The 26906-nt window shown below is 39.9% G+C and overlaps 1 protein-coding gene and 1 long non-coding RNA gene across 10 annotated transcripts in view; one reads left to right on the forward strand and one right to left on the reverse strand.

The window, feature by feature from the left end:
- Positions 1-18177, reverse strand: part of AKAP11 (A-kinase anchoring protein 11) — a 41897-nt gene extending 23720 nt beyond the window's left edge. For 4 of the 9 annotated variants that reach the window (XM_071740151.1, XM_071740132.1, XM_071740102.1 and 1 more), the window contains exons 1-6: positions 17982-18092; positions 11841-11942; positions 6452-6568; positions 3232-3279; positions 1693-1827; positions 351-615 (exon numbers count right to left, since the gene is read on the reverse strand). In XM_071740151.1, the coding sequence (XP_071596252.1) occupies positions 351-615; positions 1693-1827; positions 3232-3279; positions 6452-6568; positions 11841-11900 (625 nt within the window). In that variant the 5' untranslated portion in view covers positions 11901-11942; positions 17982-18092. The other 5 variants (XM_071740140.1, XM_071740115.1, XM_071740109.1 and 2 more) reach the window with 5 other exon arrangements.
- Positions 18178-18680: 503 nt separating this feature from the next.
- LOC139794488 (uncharacterized) lies at positions 18681-22998 on the forward strand. Its single transcript, XR_011725144.1, has 2 exons — positions 18681-18834; positions 22481-22998. It is a non-coding gene; the product is annotated as an uncharacterized lncRNA (long non-coding RNA).
- The last annotated feature ends 3908 nt before the right edge of the window (positions 22999-26906 follow it).

Raw genomic sequence — 26906 nt, forward strand, 5'->3', positions numbered from 1 at the left:
TTTCACTGTTGCAAAACACCAGCTGATCTTATCGTTAGTCAAGTAAGCTTCCATTTTTTTCAAATCCTAATCTACAAATCTAATGAGTGACAAATTCATGTGTTTTCTAGTACATGAAGTAGACCAAGATTTGGTCTGATTTGCATCTGACACCAAGATTAGAATCCTTGCTTTGAACTGATAAACTTCTGAAAAGAACAGCAAAAAAAATTCAATTGCATAACACTCTTTTAAAAAATATAATTAATATGAAAAAATTACTATTAATTTACATTTACTTTCTCATGAAATCCTGACAGCCTAAATTTCAAACAACAATTTCTACATGTCAACAGTATGCAAGAATTTACCAGCACTTTGTAGCTTTGAAGGCTCATCTTCATCTAAGTGTTCAAAAGCAGTGACAAAATCATCCTCAATTGAAGAAACTGACTGATTAGTGTCATCATCTTCTCCATGGGATGGCTCTGTTCGATGTTTTTGTGACGAGTTTATTTCCACTGCATATCTTACCCCTGTGGTATACTTGCTCAGCAAGGTAAATATATAATCAACTTTGATCCTTGGGAATGAAGGAGACAGTCTCATCACACAGAAGACTTCAGGAAGCTGACTCTTAAAAAAAAAAACAAAAGCAGAAACAACCACAGCCTTGTAATGCTTTTACATGTCAGGAATAGCAAGGGATTCACAGAGTAGAATCATAGAATGGCCTGGATCACAAGAGACCTTAAAGATCATCTAGTTCCAACCCCTCTGCCATGGGCATTTCCTCAATGCATCTTCACTAATGGTAAAAATTTACAAATATTTTAAAGGCAAGAAAATGAATGGAACAGTTTGTGAGTGATAGTTAAAAATCACTCATTTTCATAACTTCTGTATTCTGAATAAATTACTGCAATGAAACAAAAAGTTGTGTTCTATGTAATCATACCTAATCATACATACCTAATCATATGTACTCAAGAATCTACTAATTAAAGAATGCATGTTAAGCAACTGTAGAGGAAGTCAGTATTTCAAAGAATGTTTATGCTAAATAGTACTTCACCTTACAAGATAATTGTTTCTTCACCTTATATTCAACATAATTAAATTTTACATGCATGATTAGGCAATATCATATCAATATAATTATCAATAGATAATATATAAACTATCAATCAATAGTTTATCAATATAATTGATAAACTTTATCAATATTTCTAATTCTAAAGGTATTATTTTTAAAATAACAACACTGGAAATAACACTGGAAAGAAAAACTATGTAAATTATGTAATCAATTACCTTTACAATTATAAACAATAAGAGCCCACTGAGTTTTACAAACACCTGACATTCTCATAATTTTTGGCACAAGCTGTACTTGAGCAGACTAGAGAGAAGTAAGTTGACAGATTTCATCTTCTTTCCAAACTGGCAGGACCAATAGTCTAGCAGAAGCACCATAACTCAGTACTTTTAAAGTATTTCCCATTAATAAAACAGCACTTGAAAGCACCAAGTTTATTTTGAGACTTTTTAGTGTTTATTTTAAAGAAACCATAGAAGTATAACATTAATACTACTGTGGCTAAGATGGCCCAAAAGCACAAGAAACACAAGGTGTGGTATGACTAAACTCTTTATGAGGCCAAATGAAATGCTACTGTAATTAAGACACGTAAGAAGATGCAAAATATTTACCTGATGTTTCATGACATAAGGTTTTGCCCACGTTGCCTTTATATCTTTTAGAAATATCACCTCATTTTCTTTTAGATTGCACAATTGGACTGATTTCAGAACATCTGGGAGTTCTGCAGAAACAGCTGCCAATTCCTGTTTTAAACATACAAACACATTGAAAAAGCAAAGTGGGGAGGGGGAAATCACAATAAAGTATGTTAATAATTATGGACTTCATCTTATAGTCGTCCCCCCCCCAAGTAACAACAGATGCTAGATTTAGTAAAGTTTCTCTTTTCTCCCCCATTTCTTGTCCCATTCCTCACTATCAAAGTGTGGTGTAAAGCTCATGTAAAGAATCTTTAATTCTGTCCATAGTGATCTGCAACTCATTGTTCCACGAAATGAAGAAATTCCACTGATTCTGAGGTGCCAGAAGAAGCTTAGAAGTCACAAGAGAGAATCTTGTAAGCACTGAAAAGCAGCTGCACATCTTACAAGGTATACAACTAGAAACAAAAGACTAAATTCAGCTGCTAATGGCTCTCAATGGAATTCTGCATCCTCTTAGTGTGCTTTATTGGAATGGTTTTTTAGCCCACTATTACACAAACAGGGACAAGACACTTTTTTTTAAGCATGATCATGGGTAATTTTTTTATTTACCCAATACAGAAAAGGCCCATGAAAGTTTTATTGGTTTGTTTGTTTGTTTTTTAATCACAGCAATCTGTATCTAGCCAGATCTACAGAGCAGAATCCTGGAGCTGCACTGTAAACGTGTATGTTCTATGTTACACTGATGTGTAAATTTCATAGGAAGATTAAGTCCTTGACTTCTTAAAATGGCATTGCACAGCACTACTGGTTTGTTATACCTCCCCTTTTTAGAATTTCACCTCATTTGACTCTCTGGAATAACACCTTCAGGCATAACCATATTACTGACTCCTGATCTCCCACGAGCAATTCAAAGCTAGCAATCAGCTCAGTTTTAGCTTTGCAGATGAATATTGCACCATATTATTAAGCACAACTCTAGGAAGGAGGTGGTTACAAACCAAAATACTGAAACACACAGGTTTTTAACAAAAAACAAAACAAACAAAACCCCAAAGCCCAAAAAACTGAAACACCCCATCCACTCCCAAAAAACACCCACAAAAAAACAAATTCCCCCTCCCCCCAATTTAAGTATATTCTAATATACTTATAGTATTAGATATATATACTATATGTAGTATATATATATTTATATAAAAATATAGTATATTATATATAGTATAATTTATAGTATAAATTATACTATTCTAATTCCAACAGAAAGGCTGGCCCAAGTAATATTTTAAATACATATAAAACACTGATGACAGTATTAATAATTAATAATTATTTTTCAACCCTTCAATGATCTTTAAAATTTAGTTTGTTACATGCTAAAGATATACATCACTTTCTGAACACCAGAATTTCTCCACCAAAAAAGTCATGTACTAATTAGCACTGTATCTGTTCTGAAGAACACTATTCATCAATATAGGTACATATATACTGTACCTTCAAATGGGCAGTACTCTTCTCTTCAGCAAAACCTATAAATGTAATCTGTAAAATAAACACATGAACATATTGAGGTACCAAAAAGAACTTCTTTGTTTTCTGCAGGTAATTGAAGTTTAAAAGTCTGCAAGCTTTAGCATAAAGCTTCATTCTACTGCCATGGAAACCACATCTTAGGGCAGCATTGCTTAAGCAGTAGCACATAGTCTTATAAAGAACTGTATTGTTATGCTATTTGACTTGTGAAAGATTAGATCAAACTTAAGAGCATATACAGAGTACTTAAGCCACATGTTTGCATGTAATATCCAAGTAGACAAATCCCTAAAAAAATATAAATATTCAATCTCAAAAAGAAACCCAACCTCCACATCTTGTCAGGGTCAAGATCACAGAGTATGTCAGAAATGTCAGTTTTACCTCAACTTTCTGTGCTTGTGGACAGGGGATGTACTTTATCACACACTGTCCCTCTCTTCTGTCTAAAGGTGTCTTTCTATCATTCAACATGAACAGACAATAGTCACTATTTTGTCCTACATTCACTCCTCAGTGTCAGATCATCATCTATTTTACATCCACTATTCAAAATTCATTTCAAACATCAGACTTCCTCAGTTCTCATTTACTACTTCCCTAATGACAAATGAATAAGGCAGCTGCATGCTTAAAAACCCCCTCCATTTTCAAAACAAGGTTGTAAGAATATAGATTTCTCTTCCATTTTATAGATATGAAATAAAGGACAATGATCTAATACTTCCACTGATGTTTGGACTTCCACTTTCCCTCTGAAATGGAAAAAGAAATGGCCAACAAACATCTCTGTTTTGAACTGTATTTGAGTTCTGAATATGTTATTTCACTGTGTGACAAAAAAAAAAACCAAACTAAAAAACCAAAACAAACCACAAACCAACCCAAACTTTCTTTTTAACTGCAGTAAATACTAAAACTTGAAAAATTCTGACTTGTTTATTTCAGGGGGTCTCATGCTGGGAAGCTCCTGTGCACTCAGAAAGACTTTCCTGTTTACATCCACTTACCCTTATTTCACTTATGATAACATCAGAAGTAAAACAATGTTTCCCTGTAGCATTCCAAATAGCTCCAGGCAAATTACAGGTCTCCAGCACTGTATTCACTGAGTTAACTACAAAATGGTCCTTCTTGAACAACATAGCCTTCAATTCCTACTTTTTTCTTCAACAGCATCTGCAAGACACTTTTGAACTTCTGCATCTTCCTATCCATCCAGTACCAACTGAACACCTCCAAACAAGAGGCAAACCAGCAAACAATTTCAAGGACTTAGGAAAAAAAATAGTTTTCTGAAGAACACTTTGGGAGGCTCTAGAGTTTGTGGCTGTTGGGGTTTTTTTGGTAGTTTGTTGTGTTAGGATTTTTTGGGTTGGGTTGTGTTTTTCCTGGATGTTTGCTCTTTTGTCTTCTTAGATATATTTTCCTCTTCCTCAAGATATTCCACAGGGATAACTCAGTGTGCAAGACAGGGCAGTATGTAGGAGTCATAGCTTCACAAAAATGAAGGCAAACCAGTCCCTGTGTACACTGACAGCTTGCTGTCAAAGATATCACATCCCTGCTGAGTCTGCCTGTTTTTGTCTCAATAACAACACTAATTTGGATTTCTTTATTGTGCCCAAGCTGCAGTTTCCACAGAAAAATAATCACCTTTATTACCTTGAACATGTCTGTAGTGTGTAGACCAGAACATATGTTGTTGGGGAGAAGATAAGTGAAATATAAAGGTCAACAGACAGTAACATAAGTCTTCTCTTTAAACTAAAAGTAGGGTATGAGACACTGCATTTGAAGGTTATCATAACTCACAAGTACAGGAAAACCTAAATTATGGTTTTCCTGAGCCTGAGTAATTATCTGTGTCTTTCCTTATATTTTCATAGGTAAAAATACCTGCTCTGTGACACAATATTGACCCTCTTACATTCCAACCAGAGGGCTCTAAATTGCTTGAGCTAATAAGGTAACTAGATATAGTCAGCTATCTATCTTCATAGGGACCATTATTACAAGGATATAAAACACTTTGCCAGCTATTTGCCAGGTTTTGCTACCAGATTTAAAAAGAAAAGCAGAGGGGGAATGGGATGGGGGGGGCAATGTTTGAGGGTTTTTAGAGATTCTAGAGTGTGGTCTGTCTAAAAAGGCACAAACAGACAAGGTTTTGCCCATGTTTCTTTGCTTCCTTACCACCAATTTACCACAACTCATCATCTTTCACAAAATCAGCTTCTTTCCTCCTCCACAAAAGTTTTGTACAGTTACAAACTCACCACCAACCAGTCCCAAAAACCTTGGTGTTAACCAGACTATCCCAAATAATCTGCTGGTAAAATCACGTGCCTCTTCCCTTCTTACTGTTATTCCTTACCTAATTGTCAGGCTACCCTAACCACTTCCTGAATCTTTTTTGCTTAATTTCTCCTAATCTCAGCTCCCCTTCCAGGACAGTTTAGATCATCCTCTCCTTGCCAGGCTTGTCAACTGCTACTTAGCAGTCTTCTAAGACACTTAACATGAAATACATTGTGCACATTGCTTCTTACTTTTTCCTTTTCCCTCTTGAGAAGCTGTTGTTAGCCTTGTCACTCAAACAGCTACAGTCATTCCTCCTCACAGCTTGACATTTACCTAGATGGCCTGCATTCTGTCCAGGTCTACTTCTCTCCAGCTTGTCCAGCTTTTGACCCACCTGTATTAATGCAAAAGAAGTCTAGACCTGAAATGCTGAGCCTTCAACTTTCAGTGCTGAGTACAGGGCAAACAAGAGCTACCACTTTAAAGTTCTATCTTCAGATCTGGATCAAAATGTTCTGCTATTTTGTTAGTATACCATCCCTACAATCTCAGTAACAGGAGTCCTCACCACTATAGCACACACAGTTGTAGAATTCTTACTAAAATCTTTTATCTACATGCTTTAGTTTCACAGATCCTACAAAGCAGAGAAATGGAATCTTGTATTGAAAAGAGATGTGAGATTTCTGACTTAATTCAAGAATGACAATAGGGGGTACAGATTTTAAGCCCAGTAACTTGTAGCATTGTTCACATTTACTATACTGCAACTTCCCATACTGTTTTAAATTAATAATTTTCTATCATAGCCACAAAAAAACCCAAACTTATAAATATATATATATATATATATAAAAATTATTGGGTTATGCCAAACCTCAATAAAGTTATCTTGTTCTTCCCGATTCAGACATTCCTCTGCTGATACACTGCATAATTCTTTCCTGCTGTGTAGCAGTGACTTCATACAGTGCAGTACACCTTCACCAAAATTCTGAAAAACAATGAAAAAAATGTAAGACCGAAAAAAAAAAAAAAAAAGCATTTTCAGTCCTGGATACAGAATCCATCCAACCATCTACCCCTGCCCTCACAGGTTTCTCTACTCTTAAATGCTATTTGAAATAACTTTTGATGATCAAAAAGTTTGAAGTGTAAATTTACTTCAGGACATGGAACCCAAAGAGGAAATATTCAAGCAATGTTTTTATTCCAAGAGAAGTTGACCATTCTGTATTAAAAAAAAAAAAATAAAGCAAGGATACTTGGAAAAAAAGAAACAGATGAATCCAAGAAAAAATCCAAGCCCCCTTTGATTCCTTGCATCAAAGCCTGTAGACAGAACTTTTCCATGAGCTTTCCTTTAAAAAGGATGAAAAGCAAAGCTGACCAAAAAAAGTAATGGAGGTGGCTTCAAAAGTCAGTGGGGAAGAAAGCAAACAGACAAACAAAACCCCAAGAAAATCCACAGGAATTCTCTTTTCCCATTCCTTGAGGAATATGAAACAACTGTAACAATCCCATGTACATACTTATTGCAACATCTGTTACAGTTATCCTTCTGGTGACATGCAAGCAACAGATGTCTAAAAAAGAATCTTAAGAATCTTTCTCCCAGTTTAACAAAGTGCAGCAAGAGAATTACCACTCATGTCTGAAGTCAAACAATGCAGGTAGACAGAAACAAACCAAACCAAAACAAAAAAATATTGTTCATTCAGCTTGCAAAAAAAGACCACATCATCTTACTTTAGAAAGTTAATAGCTTTTGTATCTTAAAAATTGTCATCTCCTCTAGCAAGTGGTAAGGGTGAGAAGAAATGTAAGATCATGATTGGCACTGGGACCAGTGCTGTTTAACATCTCCATCAGCAACATGGACAGTGGAACTGACAACAGGTCAAGGGAGGCAATTCTCCCCCTCTACTCTGCTCACCCCACCTGGAGTACTGTGCCCAGTTCTGGAGGAACTCAATATAAGAAGGACATGAAACTTGGAGCAAGTCCAGGAGAGGGCCATGAAGATGAACAGAAGACTGGAGCACCTCTCCTGTGAAGAAAGGCTGAAACAGGTGGGGTTGTTCAGCCTGGAGAAGGCTTCCAGATCCTGGAGGGGGCCTACAGGAAAGCTGGGGAGGGGCTTTTTGCATAGAAATGCAGTGACAGGACAAGGGGTAATGGTTTCAAACTGGAAGAGGTAGATTTAGGATAGACTTTAGGAAGAAATCCCTCACTAAAAGGGTGGTGAGACACTAGCAAGGTTGACCAGAAGAGCTGTGGCTGCCCCCTCCCTGAAAAGAGTTTAAGGCCAGGCTGGATGGGGCTTTGAGCAACTGGGTCTAGTGGGAGGTGTCCCTGCCCATGGAACTAGATGGAACTTGGTGATCTTTAAGGCCCCTTCCAATCCAAACCATTCTATGATTCTGTGATAGGGTTATAAATTGTTATTCTGGTTATTTATTCCCTAAGTGATTGCTCTGTTAAAAATAAAGTTAGAAGTCAGAGTGCCCAACTTATTGAAAGTTATTTCAAATTTGCACACCTCCTTAAACAATAGAATCACAGAAAGTATGTAAAATACATAGTAAAATAGTAGAAGTGCTTGATTGCCAAATCTAGTCAAAGAATGTTTTGAGTTTCCTGATACTCCCACAGCAAAAACAAACCCTTCGTGGTAAAAATTGACCTAACATATTAAGATTTAAGCTTCAAGAAAATTTGTTGGGGTTTTTTTCCCTGTAGAAAAAATAGCATTTAGTATAATAATATAATAATATAATCTCAATTGTTGCAGCATGGCCACTGTCACCATGTTTCTTCTCATAGTGATAGAAAATCAGAAAAGCACTTCTAGAATAAATAGACAAAAGCAAAATGAAGAAAGAGAAATTCACAGACACAATACATACAAAGAGAAAAGATCTTGTCTATCAGGATTTCCATAGATTATTTACACTGACATATGAAAAGTTAAAAAAAGTTTACTAAGAGAACTTTCTGGAAAAGAACAGTTTGCCCAAATGGAGATAGCAAAGGGCTTTTTTGAAGATACAATAGATGTAGGTCAGTAACCAAGTTCCTAAAAATGTATCTTGTGACTGAATTCAATTTTCAACATCTTTATTAAATTTAATGGGGCATGGGAGGAGGGATGTAAATATGTAGATGAAATTTGATGATAATTCAAAGTAAGCAGGTTTCATCAGTTAAAGAGGAAGAATAACATCATCTGGGAAGAACCTGAAATGCAATTGTATGAAATGAAGCTATGTCCTTAGAACCTAAAAGCAAGCTTTGAAATAGAACTGTGAATTCACAAGCTGGAAAATAAAAGACCTGAGCTGACTTCTTAATCATGGCACAGCAATGAATGGTTAGTCAGACACAGCACTGAAAACAGCTCAGATGACCCGAGTAAGCATCCTTTAGTGAAAGAATTGACATCATCTGAGTCACTGAGAAGGACATCCAGTGTAATTGCACACACAGTATCATCCACATGTAAAAAGAAGATTAAGTCACAAGCACAGAAAGTAGGACTATGAAGGATAATCACTGGGATGCAGAGGCTTTCATATAAAAGCAGACTAAAACCTTAGTTTTAAAAGTTTCCAAAACCCAAGGCTAACAGAGGGCAGGTCACAAGCTGTAAAAATATCACAAGGGTGAACATCTGCAAAAGAAAAAACTATTAAGCTGAATAATAATCACAGTCATGAATAAACAGGTAAAAATTTGCTGTGTATAGCTTCAACCTGGAATTTCTTAGATATTACAGAAGTGTCATTTAAAATGATTCAGTAGTAAGTTTGGGTTTTAAATCTTCGTTGATTTTAAGACTATATTTAATAATTTCTCATATTCCTAGAAAAATTGTGCTTGTGACAGCAAAGGACTGAACAGTTTTAGAGATACCCTCCTATCCAACAGGCAGTGAAACCACATTTCTCTCACAGCTCCAATCTAGGAGAGAGATAACAACATCAGAAACTGAAAACAAGCAAGTTCCCAAGACTATCAGGTGAGTTTAGTTAAGGACAAGAGGCCATCTTCTACAAAGGAATGTAATTTGTTTTTATAAATATTACAGCTACTTTCAATATACATTGGCACACAGGCAAAAAAACCAAGCAATCTAAAAGGCTCTACTTAGTAGGCCACTGTACTAATTCTTCACAGCAATTCATAAGTCACATATCTTGCAAGAAATCATGAGCACAAATTTTGAACTTCCTAAGTCATACTAGGGGGAAAACCAAACATCTTCAAACATGCACAGAGCAAGACAGACCTGAACAATGAAAATCCATGACATGCCTCTGGCTCAAAGTTTAGCACTGTCCCCTTTGTTGCCAGCAAATCAAGAAGTCATTATTTATTGAACTTCCATGGAACACTGGAAGAAATTCTATACTGATCAGTCTCTAACCATTTGAAACAACTGCTCTCTAACATTTCAAATAACCCACAAATCTGTAAGTGGCCAGATCTGTAGAGAAATCATATCCAGTTCTAGATTGTAACATTTACTTTACTCTTAAGTAACAAAATAGCTCTTACTGATTTCACATGCTGCAAGATTTAAATGGACTGAATATTTTGAAGCATTTTTGTAAGAATGGAAACTTAGGCTTTAAATGTGCATATCACAACCATGCACTGATGTCTTAATAGTTACTGCAACGTCCCGTGTTAAGTAATACAAAGAGGACATGAATCAGACAGCAACCTGTGAAGCAACAGAAGATGAAACACAGTGTGATTCCAGCCATCCTACTGCCTGGTTCTGTGAGAAAGAATTAAAGTTCTACACCAGAAGCTGCCACTCCTCAGGGAGAAACACAGAGGAGGCAGCTACAGATCAAAAAGTTGGAGTCTGGCTGTAGAATGCTGAGACACCTGAGAATGGTGGAAATCATGTTCCTCCTAAAAGCACACAGTCCAGCATGCCTGATGGCAATTAACAGAGTAAATCACAGACCTAGTATGTTAGGCAATCATTAAAATAGGTAAGGAAACACCAACCATAGTTAGTATCAGAAAGACATTTCTGTGACCCAAAAGTCTAAAAATCTAGGGGAAGTCATTGTTATGTTTGGTTTTTAAATTTAAGAGAAAAAAAAATAAGAGGCAGACTAAAAACATCCTCCAAAATCCACTTAATGTTCAGGTTCAGAATGCAGGATGACTCAACTGTACTTGAATTTGATTGCAGCTGGAGATGTCTCATAAACACACAAAATAAAAGGTTTTATTCTGTATGCCTTAAGTGAAAGATCATCCATAATTACAAACTTGTTATGAATGGCAATTAACACTCATATCAAGACCTGGAACAACTGATTAACTGCCTGGTAGTCCCATAATACTTACCTTTGCCTTCAAGCAGTTTCTACAGGACCTATACCACAGACTGCTTCCTTAAAACCAGAAAATCTGCTTATGGAATAAAATAATGTAATTTTCATGTGACAAGACATTTCCTTGCTCGGGTTCTCCTCTTTAGCACTGCACACACTTTTGAGTAAAGAATTTATTAGTAATGAAGAAAGACCTAGAAAAATACTCATCTGTATTCAATGATTATGATTGGATAAGTTTGTTCAGAATAAACTGCAATTTTCATTTCAGTAAAGGCTTGTAGCAAAGAAAATTTAAAGGAAGAATCTTTATGTTCTCCAAGACAAAGTGACTTTGAAAAATAAATAAATAAATTCTGTTAGAAAACCCCCAATGATATCTCTCCTAAGTGCTAGACTTATACTATTTTGCAAAGTACTTCCTAGAAGTTTATATGGACACAAGGATAAGGCAGTCAAGAAAACAAGATCTAAAGATAAAGCTATTACAGTAACTCATAACACAAACTTCACAGAACAGTTTTCAGTGTACTTGTATTTTAATTTGAGATACCAACTTGAAAATCTGTGCTCAAAATGAAAGCTATACTCCAATAAACAAGGGAAATTTTAGCAAATAAATACACCATATTACCTTAACACAAAAGGCAAAGAGAAGAGGCAAAAAGCATGTAATCCTTAAAAATTATTCTGTATCCCAATTCAATTATGCTAAATATGCCACAACATAAAGCAAAGATAGTTTCTTTGCCTCCTTACAGTGTTAGACAACCAATATTAAAACATATAAAGAATGAAAACAACAAACACCCCAACCAAACCTACCATTTCCCTTGGTTCATTATCAGACTGTTCTGACTGAAAAGCTCTGAAATTGTTGGTTTTTTTTTTAATAGAGATAATTACCTTTTTCACAGATATTCTTGGTTTCATTCGATTGCCTTGAGTCCTGGCGTACTTATCCATTTTACCAATTTTATTTGATGAAAGAAGTCAGCTCAAAAATACCTAGGAAAAACATTCATACTTCATTATTTTGTTTCCCATTTACTTGTATACATCTTGAAAATGCAAGTAGACAAAACAAGAAACAATAAAAACAGTTTAAAAGCATATTAAACCCAAAAAGATAAAATAGTAAACCATCCATACTGATTGCTGCCTTTGAAAAAGTTCTGCCTCAATTTTTAAAATGCTGCACAAAGTGTGAAACGCACCTTAGTGTCCCAATTTTTCTTTAACTGGGTTTCAAGGCTGCATTGAATGAGCAGGGGAATGCTACAGAAGACATTGTTTCACTATTCACAGAATCATAGTAATCATAGAATCCTAGGGGTTGGAAGGGACCTCGAAAGATCATCTAGTCCAACCCCCCCTGCCAGAGCAGGGCCCCCTAGAGTACATCGCCTAGGAACGTGTCCAGGCGGGTTTTGAATGTCTCCAGTGAAGGAGACTCCACAACCCCCCTGGGCAGCCTGTTCCAGGGCTCCGTCACCCTTACAGTAAAAAAATTTTTTCTGATATTCAACTTGAACCTTCTATGCTCCAATTTACACCCATTACCCCTTGTCCTATCACTGGTCACCACTGAGAAAAGCCTAACTCCATCTCCCTGACACTCACCCCTTACATATTTGAAAACATTGATGAGGTCACCCCTCAGTCTCCTTTTCTCCAAACTAAAGAGACCCAGCTCCCTCAGCCTTTCCTCATAAGGGAGATGTTCCACTCCCTTAATCATCTCAGTAGCTCTGCGCTGGACTCTTTCAAGCACTTCCCTGTCCTTCTTGAACTGAGGGGCCCAGAACTGGACACAATACTCCAGGTGTGGCCTCACCAATGCAGAATAGAGGGGGAGGAGAACCTCTCTTGACCTACTAACGCACCCTTTCTAATGCACCCCAGGATGCCATTGGCCTTCTTGGCCACAAGGGCACATTGCTGGCTCATGGTCATCTTCTTGTCTACCAGGACCCCCAGGTCTCTTTCACCTACACTGCTCTCCAGCAGCTCAGCCCCCAACCTATAATGGGACATCGTGTTGTTCTTCCCCAAATGCAAAACTCTACACTTCCCCTTGTTGAATTTCATCATGTTTCTCCCTGCCCCACTATTGCTGATACTCTGGGGAAGGATATCAGAAGATTCCTGAAGCACACAACACACTGCAGCTACTCTTTAACAGTGTCAAGAGGAAAATACAGTGCTTACGCACTCATCCAACCAGCCTATTTATTTCTGTCAACCGCAAGCACTACAGACAAACACATGTGACTCCTGCTTAGGTTAACATGTATCAACAGTCTCCTTCTCTGGCACTGCTCCGGCCAGTCCTGTCTCTGCTGGCAAAACACAGGGGACCAATGATGCATTTACCAGCACTCTTCACCAAAGTTGGTCAGAAGAGTTTCTGCTTGAGTCAAGTACCCTTATAGAGCTCAACTCTAATTCTAACAACAGGAACAACAACAACAACAAAAAAAAAAAAGTGTAGCAATTAAATCAAAACAAGTTTTTCAACTTACCCTGTTTAGTCTGCATAAATAAAAAGAAAATTAATAATCTTGCTTGTTTCATTCACCTCTACATCTGCCAAAACAGGCAATAAGTATAGTGTACTAATAAAGACAGAAAGGATGTGCTGGGATTTTAAGTTCTCTGCAAGTTTTAATACATAAATCTTTTGCTTCCCACGGTCACACAATTCAGCCAGGAAAAAAAATGAAAATAACTCCCAAACCATGCAAAACAAGCAAGGTAAAGAGCAGATACATGTGAAAGACAGAAGTAAAAAATAAACACAAGGCACCAGAGCATAGGTCTCCTTCACACAACTGACTGGCTTGGTTTCCTCAGTCTCATCTCAAGCACATATTTAACCTTTATATGGGGAAGAAATCTTTCTGAGGGTTTGTTCTTGAGTACACATAATTTAAATATTAAGAAGAGCAGGAGCATCAAGTAACTATTATTCATCTTCCCTCCTCAAGAATACAATGGTAAGAGACTGCTTAGTACATCTATTCATATTCCACCTTGGTTTCTGCTTTCCTTCAAGCAGATGAATTTGATAGGATCTTAGGAAAAAAGTTACACTCAAGTAAATAAATTGCAACATCTTAATTTCTGGAGCACAGCATCTCTCATTAACTGGATGTCCAAGGTTTGGGAAACTAAGGCAAGGATATAAAGCAGATAGGTAAATATTAGATTTTATATATCATTAGAATGAACACAAATTAAAAACTGAAACAGCAGTAAGCTTTTGTGGATGAAAGATTAAAAAACACAACAATACTTCTGTTAAGATTCATGTGTTAAAAAAAAAAAAAAAAAAAAAGAATATCTTAAATGTCCAATATCTCTTAATCCACTCTGTTAATCTAACCAGATCAGGGCAATATTCCTAGATACATCCTTGTCCTAAGAAGAGCTATAGGAAAAGCTGGTTTCTCACCTAGGGTCAAGTCAACCACTTGAGCTCTACATTTTTTGACTGATCACCCCTTGCAGCAAAACCCTGGCACAGCAACAGCATGGAGATGATTTTATAACCGTGTTGGGTCCCACAGTATTTACTCAGGTAGAGTACTCAACAGTTACACTGCCTGCAGGGATTAGGTTTAAGTATTTTTCTGTAGCATCAAACAGTAAACTCTGGAGACCCAAGCATCCACATAGAGCCACCTGCAAGATAACCTACCTCATGAAACCAACAGCCTTGTAAATCACAATACAGACTCTGAAAGATGCTGGACAGGAAATGTTCTGGTTTATCAACAGAACACCACAGACATTTTGTCTTGTCTTCATCCTGTTCTTCTACAGCCTCTCTCCAGCACCTACAGCATCTCAACTTGCCATCATCCACTTCAGATACATCTGAGAGATTCAGTTATCCAACAATGCAGCAAAATCTGAACGTGTTCTTTTTAATATATAAAACTGTTACCCACTTTCAAAACAACAATGGTCCAATCATCTGAGAACCATGGAAACTTTCCAATTAACTGGAAAGGAAGTGAAAGCACTGACAAAGAAAGCAGCCTGAAATAGCTTGTTTCTCATGAAAATAAAGCCTACCATTTAGAATTATTTTTACTTGTTGATATTGTATTTGACTATTAAATTTCATTTCTTCCTTCTAAAAACTAAAAAAAAAATTTAAAAAAGGCAACAAACAGCAGAAGTATCAACTGTAAGAGGAACAGTACCTTCCTGTTACTAACTAGCAGTTAACACACACACACAAAAAGGATAAAATCGATCATGTAAATAGCTGATAAACACACACAAAGTTTAACTCTCTCTACCCTTCTAGCAAGTTGGATTCACATTACATCTATTTTCCCAGTGATTTATTGAGAAACACCTCCTCTGACCACATATGAAGCACTTAGTTAGCTTTTACAATCTTGTTTCAATGTATTTAAGGAGCAAAACTAAACACTGAAATCAGCTTAACTGAATCCAATAGGAATTTTGCCATGGATTTCATCACTTTGTATAAATTTATCTTGTGCTTAAGTTTATCAAAAGTCAGTGTGCATAGACAAACACTACCTTTTGTCTGATAAGTGCAAATGTTCTGGCTAAATGTCTTAAACAGCTGTACAGTAATATTTGTGCATATGTACCTCTGTGTTAAAAACACAGACGTGAGGAAATTGAACCACAGAGACAATAAATGTGAATGATATGTAGTATGTTCTTATTGTGTGGCACTGTTGAGAAAAAAAGAAAACAGAAAAAAAGGAGTAATTTCTTTTTTTTCAAACAAAAATACTTTTTTTGCCTTTAACACAATGACCTGAAGTGGTGAAAAGAACTTTGCTGATGATTAGCAAAAGCCAGGTTTATTCAACTACTGAGCTCTGAAAAATTCATTACAAATATGGAATTAAAAATATCTTAAAAACAATATGCATTCCATCGTAACCTTAGCAAAAAAATTGCTATTGAAAACCAAATCAAACAAGCCTACACAGACAAGTAGGCAGAACAGTCTAATGGATCCTTCTCTATTTCTCATTTCTAATGATTCATCACTTTCACTGTTGGCAGTCTTGCAAAAGTCCATTTATAAAATGACAAGTTGTCTTGACCACATCCATCCACACTAAGAAAAATGGGGAGTAGGGAGTATGTGGGGGGATGCTGGTGAAATACATCATTGTTTTTCAGCATCAATGACAGATAAGGAAGGTAAGGAACTTCTTTTTTGGTTCTAATCATTTTACACTGCATTTTTTGGTTACATAGAGTGTGACATGAATACCAAACTTTACCAGTTTCAAAAGAATCCTTCCTCTGCCTAATTCATTGCTAAAAATCATCACTCCCACCTTCCCCTTGGTCTCAGGTCTGGTTTCTCAAATACATCTAAGGGAAAAAAATATTACAGAAATACCCATTACTCTAGATTTTATGGTTTGTGGTTTGTATTTCATACATAACACAACTAAACTGATCAAGCTGGGGACTGTTATTCTCAAAGAAGCAGCATTTTCTCAAGCAGCCTTATTTCCCCTTAGAAAAAAACTTAACCAGAAAGCACCCAACAAACTTTTTGGTTTTGTTTGGTCGTGATGGGATTTTTTGTTTTCTAAATCATAGCAAATGATCACCAGAAAGTGGGAAAAATCTAATATATTTTACTTATTTTCCACAAGTAGTAGTACTTGCTACCACTGTACTTCATATAATATATACTTAATACAGTGTATATACTTAATACAGTATATACCCTGAAAGATATGAAATTGAGACATCAACTGAGATGGCACAATTCAATGACTATGCCTCAAAACAGTCACCTGGCCTACAGAACATAAATACCCCTGACCAGCAGGGACCAGCATTATTTAATAACACTTAATGCTCAATAATTAATTAAATACTGGCAGTACATATCACTTAATGCACTGTTCAATTCTGAAGTAATCCTGCAAATACAAAGCAACATAAGACTCTTCCCAAGTATAATATGAATAAATTTAAGTGCATTGTGTTATCTCTGATTTTAGTGTTACTGACCTTGTCCAGATACAACAGAACTTTTTTTCCTCCCTATCTCACTCTGGTAATATATCAGGGTTTCAGTAAGAAGACTGTAATACCGGATATACAGTTCATAGCCTTTGTTGTTTTTTTTTCCCAAGTGGATATTATCGAGGGAAAACAGAGAAAGGTCCTTAAGTCGTAATAAAGAAAGCCCCTCAAAGGAGCCAAGAAAGCAAAAGAGCAATGCTCGTCCCTCCTCCCTTCAGGGAGGAAAAGAACTGGGAGGAGGAGATGGGGAGGGAGGGGGAGGAGACACTTTTAAAAACCGAAATGCTGAGAACGGGGTGAACTTATTTAACCCATGTGCATCAACCACAAGCCAACCAACGCAGGAGGTAACGCGAACTCACTGTGCCCCCGTGCATCAACCACAACAACACAGGCACGAGTCTGTCTCCGGCCGAGACCGCAGACATTCCCAGACCAGGGGGTCACCGCACTTCCCACCCGGCCGCTCCACCGGCGGGCCCTCTGCGCAGGCCGCCGCGCCTCCCAAGGGGCTTTCTGGGAAGGGAGGAGGGATGCTGCGAGCCCCACCACCCTCCCTCTGCGGCTTTCTGAGGCAGAACGCAGCCCCCACTCCCCCCACACACACTCCCCCACGTCCCCCTCTCCGTGCAGTGCTACAAGGGCGTTCCACGGGGCCGCGCCCTCCCCTCAGGGGGGTGCCCGCCGCCGCGGTGGACCCGCAGGGCCTGTGAGGAGCTGCGCTGCCCCAGGCCACACAGAGCGCGCCGGGGGAAGGTGCCGGCAGCGGGGAGAGGAAGGGCGACGGAGGATGCTCTGCCCTCCTCCGCCCCCGGAGAGCGGGCCACCTGTGGGAGCCCGCCCCGCCTGACAGGCCGCGCCCCGCCTCAGCGCTGACCCCCGCCCGGCGCGGGGATAGTGGCGGTGGGCCCCTCACCCCCGAGTTAAGGCAGCGGCGGGGGGGGAAGGGAGGGGGCCGGTTGGTGGGAGGGGTAGACAAGAACGGCCGCCCCGTACCTGACTGACTCCTCAGCACCCGGCAGCCGCAGCCATTTCACCGCCAAAAGCAACGGGGCACACGCACGGCCCCTCCACCTCCACCTCCACCACCGCCGCCGCCGCCGCCGCCGCCGCCGCCGCCGCCGCCGCCGCCGCCCCCGTCACCGCCGCGGCGCAGCTCAGCTCAGCTCAGCTCAGCCCAGCGACCCTCGCCCGCCCCGCCCCGTCCCGTCCCACCCCCTCCCGGCTCCGTCCCGCCCACTGGCGCGCGCCTCCACTCTCGCGACGCTTCCCACCAATCCCCTCCCCTCCGGCGTCGGGGAGGGAGGGGCAGAGGAGGAGTCACGTGGTGTCTGTACCCGCGTTCCTATTGGCGGCCGTCCCGGAAGAACCTCGGAGAAAGGGGGTGGGGGTGGTTTAGAACGGGGCAGTTGGGCGCGGCTCGTGTGCAGGCTGGCGCGCGCTGTCAGTGGCCGTTGCGGCCGTTGCCGCCGTTACCGGCCCCTGCTCCCCTCACAGGAGCGAATCCCGGCTGGTGCCGGCCCGGCGGGGGGAGGGACCCCTCGCTTGTTCCAGCCCATCTCCCCCAAGGCGCTTTCCCAGAGATGGCGCAGGCCGGGTGGAACTGCCTGCCACCCCCAGCCGCCTCCACCCCTTCCGCCGGGTCTCCGCCACCATTCCTTCTCGGTCCCAGCCACCGCGGCAGCCTGAGTCGGCACAGTCACCGTCGGATGCTGCTCCGTGGTGGATACGTGGCGAGGCGCGGGGCTGCTTGTTCTCTACGCTTGGCACAGGAGATTGTTGCAAAGCCCTCGGGAAGTGGGGTGCTAAGCTCCGGCCTCTCAGCTATGAGGGAAAATATGTCTGTGAGGTGGGTCCTTCCTGCCTAGTCTGGGCTGGAGGGCTGCCTTCTGGTTACTCATGAAAGCCTCTCAAGTCGAGCTTGCTTTCCAGCTGACTGGCTGGCTCAGCAGGGTAGATGAGATAGAGTTTGGTTTTAGTCAGATGAGGCACAGACAGGAGACTGGCAAACCCTCTCTGAAATTCCTGTGCCTTGTCGCTTTCTACTCGTTTTTAAACTCTGTGGTCCCTTGTACATCACGTGTGCCATTTACCCCTGCAAGCCTGCAACTGATTTTTAAATTCTTACGAGTTACAAAGGGATGTGTATTTAATTGTAAGTGCTCTTGGAGCCTGGGATTTCTTGCTTTTGCACACAAACAGCAGACTTCTATTACTTCCCAGTATTACTCCCATTCAGCAGCAGCTCCTTTAGACACAGGTAGGACACAAATGAGGAAGTGGGTTGAACAGTATGTGATGGGTTCTTTAATGCTTTCAGATAATGACTCTTGTCCCTCACCAAAGGAGAATCCCAGAATCTAGAAGAGATTTGAGTCTCAGCATACAAGAGTGAGCCTCAGGAGAAGGAACAACAGAATTGGAATTCTACTGTGATTATAGGTGCAGACAAGGTAGCATGTGGTTGCAATGGCTTTGGGAATACGGGAAATAAAGAATTATTTGGTGAGAATAAATAAATATAAATAATATTATAATATTAAATATAATTATACATAAATATATATTAAATATAATAATATAAATAATAAGAATAAATAAAATTTGGTGAGAATCCAAAATAGTGTATGCTAGGGGAGGGGCTAGGGAAGAGAAGAAGATGACAAAACAAACAAACAAAACTAGGAAAAGATGCTGGCCTTGTAGCTTTTTCAGTAGTGGGGGTTTTCAAAGACTAACCTTCCCCACTTTACAGAGAGAAAACCTAGCCTGACATCCTTGTAAGTTGCATTTTTCTTTTGGATACCAGCTGAGCCCTATGAAAAGGTTATAAAAAATTTTCCACCTGGATCTCCCATTACTTTTGTGGACAATTGTACTTCTGCCTAGCTTCTGTTTTGACTTACGCTGTGACTTTTTTTTTCTTTTCAGTCCTTGATCACAGGCAGTTTCTGGGCTGTGTTTTAGGTACTTTAGAAGTCAGAGGATTCACTTACTCATTTTGCCAACAAGTAGATAAACCATATTTTAAATTACTCTAGAACATAACAATCTGTGTCACAAAGCCCACAAACCATGCCCAGACTAGGGAGATAAAAGAAGCAAAGTGAAACAGTTTCTGCAGTGTGTCACAAGCTGAGTGGGATAATTAAAAGGTTTTGTATATATTCCCAGGGACTGCAGGGGATCTTGCAATCCTCTCTCAGGGATGGAGAGAAAATAAATGAATAAATCTAAAATAAATAAATAAATCTAACTCAAGCTGCTCATCATTTCAGTGCCCACTGGGACTAGCTTGGCTTGGAAATATGATGTCATTTGAGTTAAGACATTTTGTAAGTTTTGCACACCTTTAGCTAACAAACAAATGCTTCTCTTTTACCAGCACCTTCATCAAAATACTTTTCAGTTTTTGTGACATTAAAAAATTCTGTAAGACAGTTTTGTTTATTTTCCAGTACCAAAACTTAAAGTAAAAAATTTCCAACACAAAATAGATCTGGAAGCAATGTAAACATGATAAACCATGCTATAAAAATAAATTCAAGCCTTTCATTTCTTTTGTTTCAGAGTTCTCCTGAGACTATTCAGAATAACGAGTTCCTATGGCTCCCTGCCAAAACCTTGAAAAAAATCAAGATTTACCCTCATCAGGAAACTAGGAAACATAACACACAACGTGCCATTGTTTGTCAGAAAAGTTGTGGGGATTTATGCAACGATAAACATGGGGATAGCATTTAAATAGTGATATTTTTTTTCAATTTATTTAAATACTACTTATGTAAAAGCACAGGAAACTTGGCTAGTAAGCCAACAATTCTTAAGACGTATATTAATTATGAAGAAATAGGATACCAGTTTCTGGGCTCTGGTACTTTCTGTTCAGTTTTGTGTTTTTCAGGGCAAGGCCTGACCAGTTGGAGCCCATCACACTCCCCCCAGCCAGGGAGTGGGGAGAGCCCCAGCCCAGGGCATCAGGCACCTCTCTGGGGACAGGGACAGGACATGGCAAGGCTGGGACACCACTGCCTGTGTAGGGGCAGGGTTAGGCCCAGTGAAGGAAACCAGCGAAGTTGGCTGGTTGGAGTCATGCACCTGTATTGATGTCTGTCCTTTTAAAGTATCAAAAATAAGTGTCTTTAGAATCTTTTTGTCAAAAATACAGTCATGTCCCTGGAGCTGCCCTGAGTCACTGTCTGCACCTGTCTTTTAAGCTTGGTATTTTCAGGATTACTGGCTTGGAGCAACTTGCTGAAAGATTATCTCAGACTGACTTGTGTGTCAGCTCCCTAAGCTACTGAATGCCAGTTCTATAAAAGGAGATGAAGAACTGGTCTGTGACTTGATGGCTGTTTGCTGTATATTTTCTTACTAGACCCTCCCTTATTATTTTTTTCCCTTGTAAATGAATACACCTGATGTAAACACTTTGAAAATACAAAATATGTCTCTCGAATCAGTATTTTTTCTGATCCTTTTAAAATATACCAAACATCCTCAATTAACAGATTTTTCCCCAAACTTAACTAGCTTCTGTTTTATATCATGCTTGACAAGCTCCTAAAGATAACACTGCTTATCCAGTTGCCTCCTGGTACGTGGTCCAGACAAAGGTAATAAATTGAGCAGGGTACCAAGGACTGAAAGATAATAATAAATAAAAGAGAAGTTCTTGAGATGGCAAAATCTGTGCAAGTCTGCGTGCCAGTGATTTATGAAAAAACAGAACTCCTTCTGCTGTATAAAAACTCCAAGAGAAAAAGGAGAAGCGCGGCTCTTCTTCCCCCCCCCCTCTCTCGGCACTTCGGCTTCAGCTACGGGAGAGAGAAGCGGCAGGAGCGACAGACCCTACGCACCCGACCACAGCCAGAGGCCAGGGCCGGCAGACGGTGATAACATCTTAATTACCCTCCTTCTTTTCTCTTCTTAATGACTCTTCTCTCGAAAGTAACTAATTGTATAAATCCTAAATAAATCCTTGTAACTTGTTTAAATCATAAAGCCTTGTTATTTTTGTAAATTCACGCGTCGTCTATGAGTAGTGGCTGAATTTTCCTCGCAAATAATAACTCGGATCGTAACAACACCCTTGCATAGTTGTGTCAGGTTTTGTTTTGTCTTTTTAAAATGCTGCTAGGTCTGAAAAATGTTCCCCTAGAACTAAGGCTTTATTAAATTCGGGCGAGACTTTAAATTAAATGAAATAAATTTTACTGGTGTACTTTGTAATAACAGCGACTGCGTTCTCAAAGGCAGATAGGTCATTTGTAATCTTTTTAATCCTGCCTCTAACAGTTGGCACAGCATTCACTTCTCTTCTCAAAGCCTTGGTAAGCCTTTCCACTGATCCCTTCACAGCAAGCTGGGAAGGATCTGCTGTGTTTGATACTCCTTCCTCCCCCCTGAAGTCTAAAGCTCATAATGTACTAATTTAATGAATAACTTCTCCTGGCTTATCTGTTTATAATGTACCCTTCTGCTCGCCATCCCAGCTACCTGCTTCTACATCTGCACTGCTGCTGGACTGTGCCAGCAGGAGCATTTGTGAAATCAAGCAGCTAATGAGATCGTAATGAGAAGACCAGTAAACAACCTGATTTACTTCCATTTTGCTTCCAGTTCAACAACACAATCAACGTGTCAGCCTGGCACTGGGGGTAGCACAGAGACAACTGAGAATGGAAACAGCTTAAATGAGCTTGTCCTGCCACCAGGTGCAGAGCCACGTGTTGACTCGCTTGGCCATTTATACCTCGCTCAGGGTGTCTTTGAAAACTGCCACACCTCCCAGCTGCCACACAGGAGCTCTTCATCTGAGTCCATCATTTTGTTAGTCATCCTGTCACTAATCTTTGGTCTGTGTTGGACCTTGGCATTTGTCTCTGACAAGGCTTGGTTTTATGGTATTATGGTATAATGCCATGACATTTTCTGATGTCTTTGCATTGGATGTTTCATTAATCTGGTTTGCTGTTTTTTTAAAGCAGTAAAAATGTAATAATCTTTCTATTTATAACTGTGTTGCAGCTATTGCTGTTTTTATTTTCCCTGGAGTTTGATCTGTAACTTGTTGCACGAACCGAACGTCATCGAGAGCGGGAGCTCAGAACCGAAGCTAGAGACAGGAGCTTTTGGTGATCTTAGTTAGGACTGAGGACTAACTGCGACCAGCCTAGCACCAATCTTGCTCAGGAATGAGCTGCCTGGCTACACCCAGCCTCACCTTTTATTGGCTCTAGGTCTTGAGCATGCCCAGTGGGGCCAGCCCTAACTGGGCACAGGTGAGACTGGGCACCGGCCTGGCTCATTACCTGGCAATTCCTGGCACCTGTTTCCTACATTTCCCCCCGCCCTTTTTTTTTTTTTTTTTTTTATTACAAATATACAATTTTATACAATATTTGTAGTACAAATTCTATTTTTTTTTTTTTTTTTTTTTTTTTTTTTTTTTTTTTTTTTTTTGTGGGGGAAAGATGGAAAGGTCTATGCCCACATTCTCCACCAGATGTTGCACGAACCGAACGTCGTCGAGAGTGGGAGCTCAGAACCGAAGCTAGAGACAGGAGCTATTGGTGATCTTAGTTAGGACTGAGGACTAACTGCAACCAGCCTAGCACCGATCTTGCTCAGGAATGAGCTGCTTGGCTACACCCAGCCTCACCTTTTATTGGCCCTAGGTCTTGAGCATGCCCAGTGGGGCCAGCCCTAACTGGGCACAGGTGAGACTGGGCACCGGCCTGGCTCATTACCTGGCAACTCCTGGCACCTGTTTCCTACAGTAACTGATACGTATCATCTTTCAAAACAACATGCATAAAGTACATATTCCATAGATTATATGCTGAATTTATCCCTCAGTGGGACAATTATGTCCTGCTGACTAACAAGTTCTCAGACTGTCAGGGTTTGGACAGTTGCTCTATTACCTGACCCCACCTGGGAGGGCAAATCAGGAAAAGGAAAGGAGACCCATGGGTTGAAGTGAAAACAGATTTAATAGACTAATGATAGTGAACTAATATTAACCCCAGTGCTAATATACAATACAAATTTATGCTTGGCTCCAGGAGCTGTGCTCTTCTAGCAGTGAAGGCTGAGTGTCCAACACTGCCAGCACAACAGCTCCAGGGAGAACGCAATGGTCACAGCAAGTGGAGGAGCAGCCATGGCAGAAGCCTCCAGATAACCTCACACACTTCCCAATCTATAGTGAGTGTGATGCTTATGGTACAGAATACTTGGGTTTCCCAGCTTGGGTCAGCTGCTCTGGGCTTTGCCCACTGCACCTGCATGGTTCAAAACTACCCTGGACTTTGGTCTCCATGGTAACCTGCATGCTATAGGATCTTATCTCTCCTGTTCTCACAGAACTAAACTACAGTCTCTCAAAACTACAGTGTCTCTGAAATGAAAAATTATTTTCCAATTTTCTCACAGCAAAACCAGGACCCAGAGCCAACTTAGTAGGTCTTTTAGTACAAAACAGAAAGCGTCACAAACGCCCTTTGTCAAAAGTTGCATTGTACTGCATAGAAGTGGTTTCAGATGCTGCAAGATTCTGATCCAGAGGCTTGGAAGGAGCTCTGGATTCACATCCGTTCTGTGCATTGTGTTCGCTGAGACGAGGCGGTGACGCCGTCACTGTGCTACTCAAGAGCATACAATAATAACTGGAGCTGGCTGGAAAGCAATTTTTTTATTCTACAGGAAATTCCAGCTTGTCAATATTTTGTTTCATTGAGAGCTGGAACAAAACACGTTGGCTCTGCAGCCTTTCTGGCAAAAATGGAACAGTTACTTCTTTGCCAGCTGACGAGGCTGGGGAGCCAAGAAACCAACTGAGCAGCTGGCATATTGCCAGGGACCTAGATAGCCAGTCAGCTGAGCCACAGTAAGCAGCCAGCTTGGTTGGGTTTCTGGCCAGCAGCCACAACCAGATCACAGCCTAAGCTTCTGTAGAAGGTTTTGATGAAAGCAGAGCAATCCAGCATTTCCACTGCCAAGCTGTTCAGTTAGAAAATGGCCAAACACCTTCTCAGTAACTGACTGCTGTCAGAAAAGAATGGGACTGTACTGCACTTCAGATTCCTTATAGATTTCTTCAGCTTTTGCCTGGTGATTTATGCTCACATTTATTGCTAGAATGAGCTTATTTAATCTATGAATTTTTCCTTAAAGATCAGTTATAATACCCAGTCACATAAAGGAGTTTTCAGGGTGTCTTTCCTTGCTAGTTCTGTAATTATTCAAATAACATTGCATGCCAACAGTACCTAATAGTATCTGCTGTGTATGCCTGCTAACCAGCAGGTGCAGCTACTCCAAGCCATACAGTATTAGATTGAAATAAACTTGTGTCTGCTATTAGTTAACACAATCTCATTGTCTTCAGTCTGTATTTGTGGATGAATTTAGGTTAGGATGAACTTGCCAAAAATGCAATAATGAGGCAGATATATCATCTGAACTAGCTAAGAGATCCTGGTCTTCACTGGGGAATTGGTAGTGTTGAGGTCCATGTTGATACGAGCCCCATTGTCAGAGCCAGCCATGCTCAAGTGCTAAGTTTGCTGAATATAACCTTAAAGATCACTGCAGAGTTCTGGCAGTGTTTCAGTTATTTCCCCCTTTTTCCTTATTTTTTGGAAGTTGTAAGAAAAATTACATCTTTGCCTTCCTGCAGATTATGGTGTCATCATAAAAGGTGTCAGCTGCTTTTTTCATATTTTAGATAATTTCTGTGGTAGGATAAATCTGATTTCTTGAATCTGCAGATACTGTACACTCTGTACACATCTCTCATTTGTTTCCAACCAGTTGCTGCATATGCTTCCCCTTTAAAGCCCAGAGGTATCATACAGCATCGTTACATCAGCTGGGGTAACTCCAGGGAACGATGAATTCCCCTGCAAATGTTTAGTGGTAATTAAATTTTCTGCAACTTCATCTATTTAAGTAGTCCCTAATACTCCTGCTGTGAAATCAGAGGAACAACAGATGCTTTACTGTGCTACATTTCTAATATTGCTCCTTCCACATGTAAATAAACCTGGCTCTTATTTTCTTTCTCAAATTCAGCTACTCTGGAGATGACTGCTACAGCACTACAGCACTTTTGGTGAATCCAATGCTATTACCATTTGGATTCATTTTATGGCATCTTCTTTGCTTTTTGTTGACCTTTGTGTTTTCTGTGCATGACCCAGTTTATCACTGTTTTTACAGAATTTATTCTTGAACTGGAAATGGTTTGAATTGTGAATCTTTTCCCACAATGAAAATATTTTAATGGATTCTTCATGGTGTGCTTTCTTCTTCATTTCTGGTGGCTCTGTTGTACAGTTTGCTGTGTGCTGCTGCTACATATCTTAAAGTGTGCTCTTCATCTCAGATTCAGTAACTTGAGCATATGTTTAAGGTTTCAGTTGGCCTCAGTCGATATGGTTGTTCTGATTGCCTGGATCCACACACAAATAACCACTGTTGTGTGACATTTAATTCTCTCTGGTTCTTAATTTCCTCAGAGATTGTTTCATTTCCTCCCTGGTTCAGTATAGAAAATAAATGCTTTATAAGCATGATCACATTTTAATGAAAGTGCTACTGTCTTTTTCATCCAAATATTGAAGGCAAACTACCAAATTCTGATGCCACATGGTGACACCTCTTCGCAATAATAGGAACATAACATCTCCCGAAATTCCTTCTCAGTTGTCTCAAAAAAATAGAAACTAGAAGCAAGAAGGAATTAATAACCTAACACGAAGCAGCAGTGCCTCACTCCATCCACATGGTTGTGTAGAAGCTCAGTGTAACACAAGCTACCCGAAAAGTCTTGGGTCAGAGAGGCAGAAATATTACCCCTGGAGGAGGCTGTCATTGTGAAAAATGGGCACTGCAACACTCCTATCCAAGGAC

The sequence above is a fragment of the Heliangelus exortis genome, chromosome 1, assembly GCF_036169615.1.
Source record: "Heliangelus exortis chromosome 1, bHelExo1.hap1, whole genome shotgun sequence".
NCBI lineage: Eukaryota > Metazoa > Chordata > Aves > Apodiformes > Trochilidae > Heliangelus > Heliangelus exortis.